We start from the raw sequence: 1,466 nt of genomic DNA on the forward strand, positions 1-1,466 counted from the left end.
AGACATGTTAATGAATGAGAACAGCAGGGAATTACGTTCATGTTGGTTACGTGACGTGACATGGTATCAGAGCATACCCAGGGTTAAGGTTTTTCAGGTTTTGGCTTCTCTCTTTTTGATTTTTTCGTGTTCTTCATCATGTCTGGTGCTTCCGATGAGTCCGTGTCGAGCCCACCGGAGCACGGGCTGTCGAACACGGCGCAAGTTCACGTGCAACGGCGCACGATATCTCCGTATGATATCACCGCCAATGATAATCCCGGTAATTTAATCTCTCATACGTTGTTGAAGGAACACAATTACAGTGATTGGTCTCGGGATATTCGTACGGCTTTACGATCGAGAAAGAAATTTGGGTTCGTTGATGGCTCGATTCCTAGACCCTCCCCGGATTCGGAGGACTTGGATGATTGGTGGACTATCAACTCCCTTATCGTGTCATGGATACGAAACACGATCGATGCTTCCCTTCGTCCGAACATCCCGAGTACCGAAGTTGCTGCAGATCTGTGGACTGAGCTGGCAACCCAATTTTCGGCATCCAATGGCGCTCGGATGCAGTCCCTAAAGTCTGAACTCGCTAGCTGTCGTCAACATGGTATGTCTGTGGCTACGTATTTCGGCAAGTTACGGAAGTTGTGGGATGAGATCGCATTATACGAAAAGATTCCGACGTGTTCGTGCGGCGGCTGTCAGTGTCGCCTATCCGACATCCTGTTTAAACAACGGGAAGAAGATAAAACTCATCAATTTTTGCTCGGACTTGATGATACTATCTTTGGTACGGTATCTTCGAGTCTGCTGTCGCAAACCCCTCTTCCGTCGCTAGCCAGTGTGTACTCCACAGTACAGCAGGAGGAATCCAAACGTGCGGCGATCAGGGCTAAGGAAGACCGTTCAGATGTCATGGCATTGTCTGTCCAACCGGATTTCCAAGCACGTGTTCGGTCTGATTCCAAGGATAAATCGTCTTCTTGCACGCACTGTGGCCGTGCTGGTCACTCCGTTGACTCCTGCTTTGAGATTCACGGGTTTCCAGATTGGTGGTCCGAGCGTGGCGGTCGTGGCAAGCATGCTCGAGGTCGTGGCGGTCGGAATTCAGGACGTGGACGTGGTCAATCTGTTCGTGCAAATGCTGCCCAAACTTCCGCTACAGGGCCTCAGCCGAAACAAAGTCATCTTGCCTCGAATCCGGGTAGTCTCGGCCTGTCTGGTATTACTCCTGATCAATGGAAGACGCTAGTTGAGCTTGTGAATGCGACGCGAGTCGGGCCTACAGACACTACTTCAGGTATACCTTTGTTTGGTTCATGGATTATTGATTCTGGGGCTGGAAATCACATGACGGGTCAGTTGCATTTGTTGTCCGATGTCTCTTCGATGCCTCCTTGTGATGTAGGTTTGCCAGACGGCAAGCATGTTTCGTCGGTTCAGACGGGAACCGTATGGTTGACAGATCAGTTCTC

General features: G+C 50.1%; 1 protein-coding gene across 1 annotated transcript; it reads left to right on the plus strand.

Moving 5' to 3' along the window:
- Positions 1-8: 8 nt before the first annotated feature.
- On the plus strand, positions 9-1,460 carry LOC104811346 (the record flags this gene model as incomplete). Its single annotated transcript, XM_010538008.1, has 2 exons — positions 9-1,291; positions 1,400-1,460. Coding segments are annotated over exons 1-2 (1,214 nt in total), but the record flags the coding sequence as incomplete, so codon positions are not given.
- Positions 1,461-1,466: the final 6 nt, after the last annotated feature.

The sequence above is a fragment of the Tarenaya hassleriana genome, unplaced genomic scaffold, assembly GCF_000463585.1.
Source record: "Tarenaya hassleriana unplaced genomic scaffold, ASM46358v1 Cleome1936, whole genome shotgun sequence".
In the NCBI taxonomy this organism is placed as follows: domain Eukaryota; kingdom Viridiplantae; phylum Streptophyta; class Magnoliopsida; order Brassicales; family Cleomaceae; genus Tarenaya; species Tarenaya hassleriana.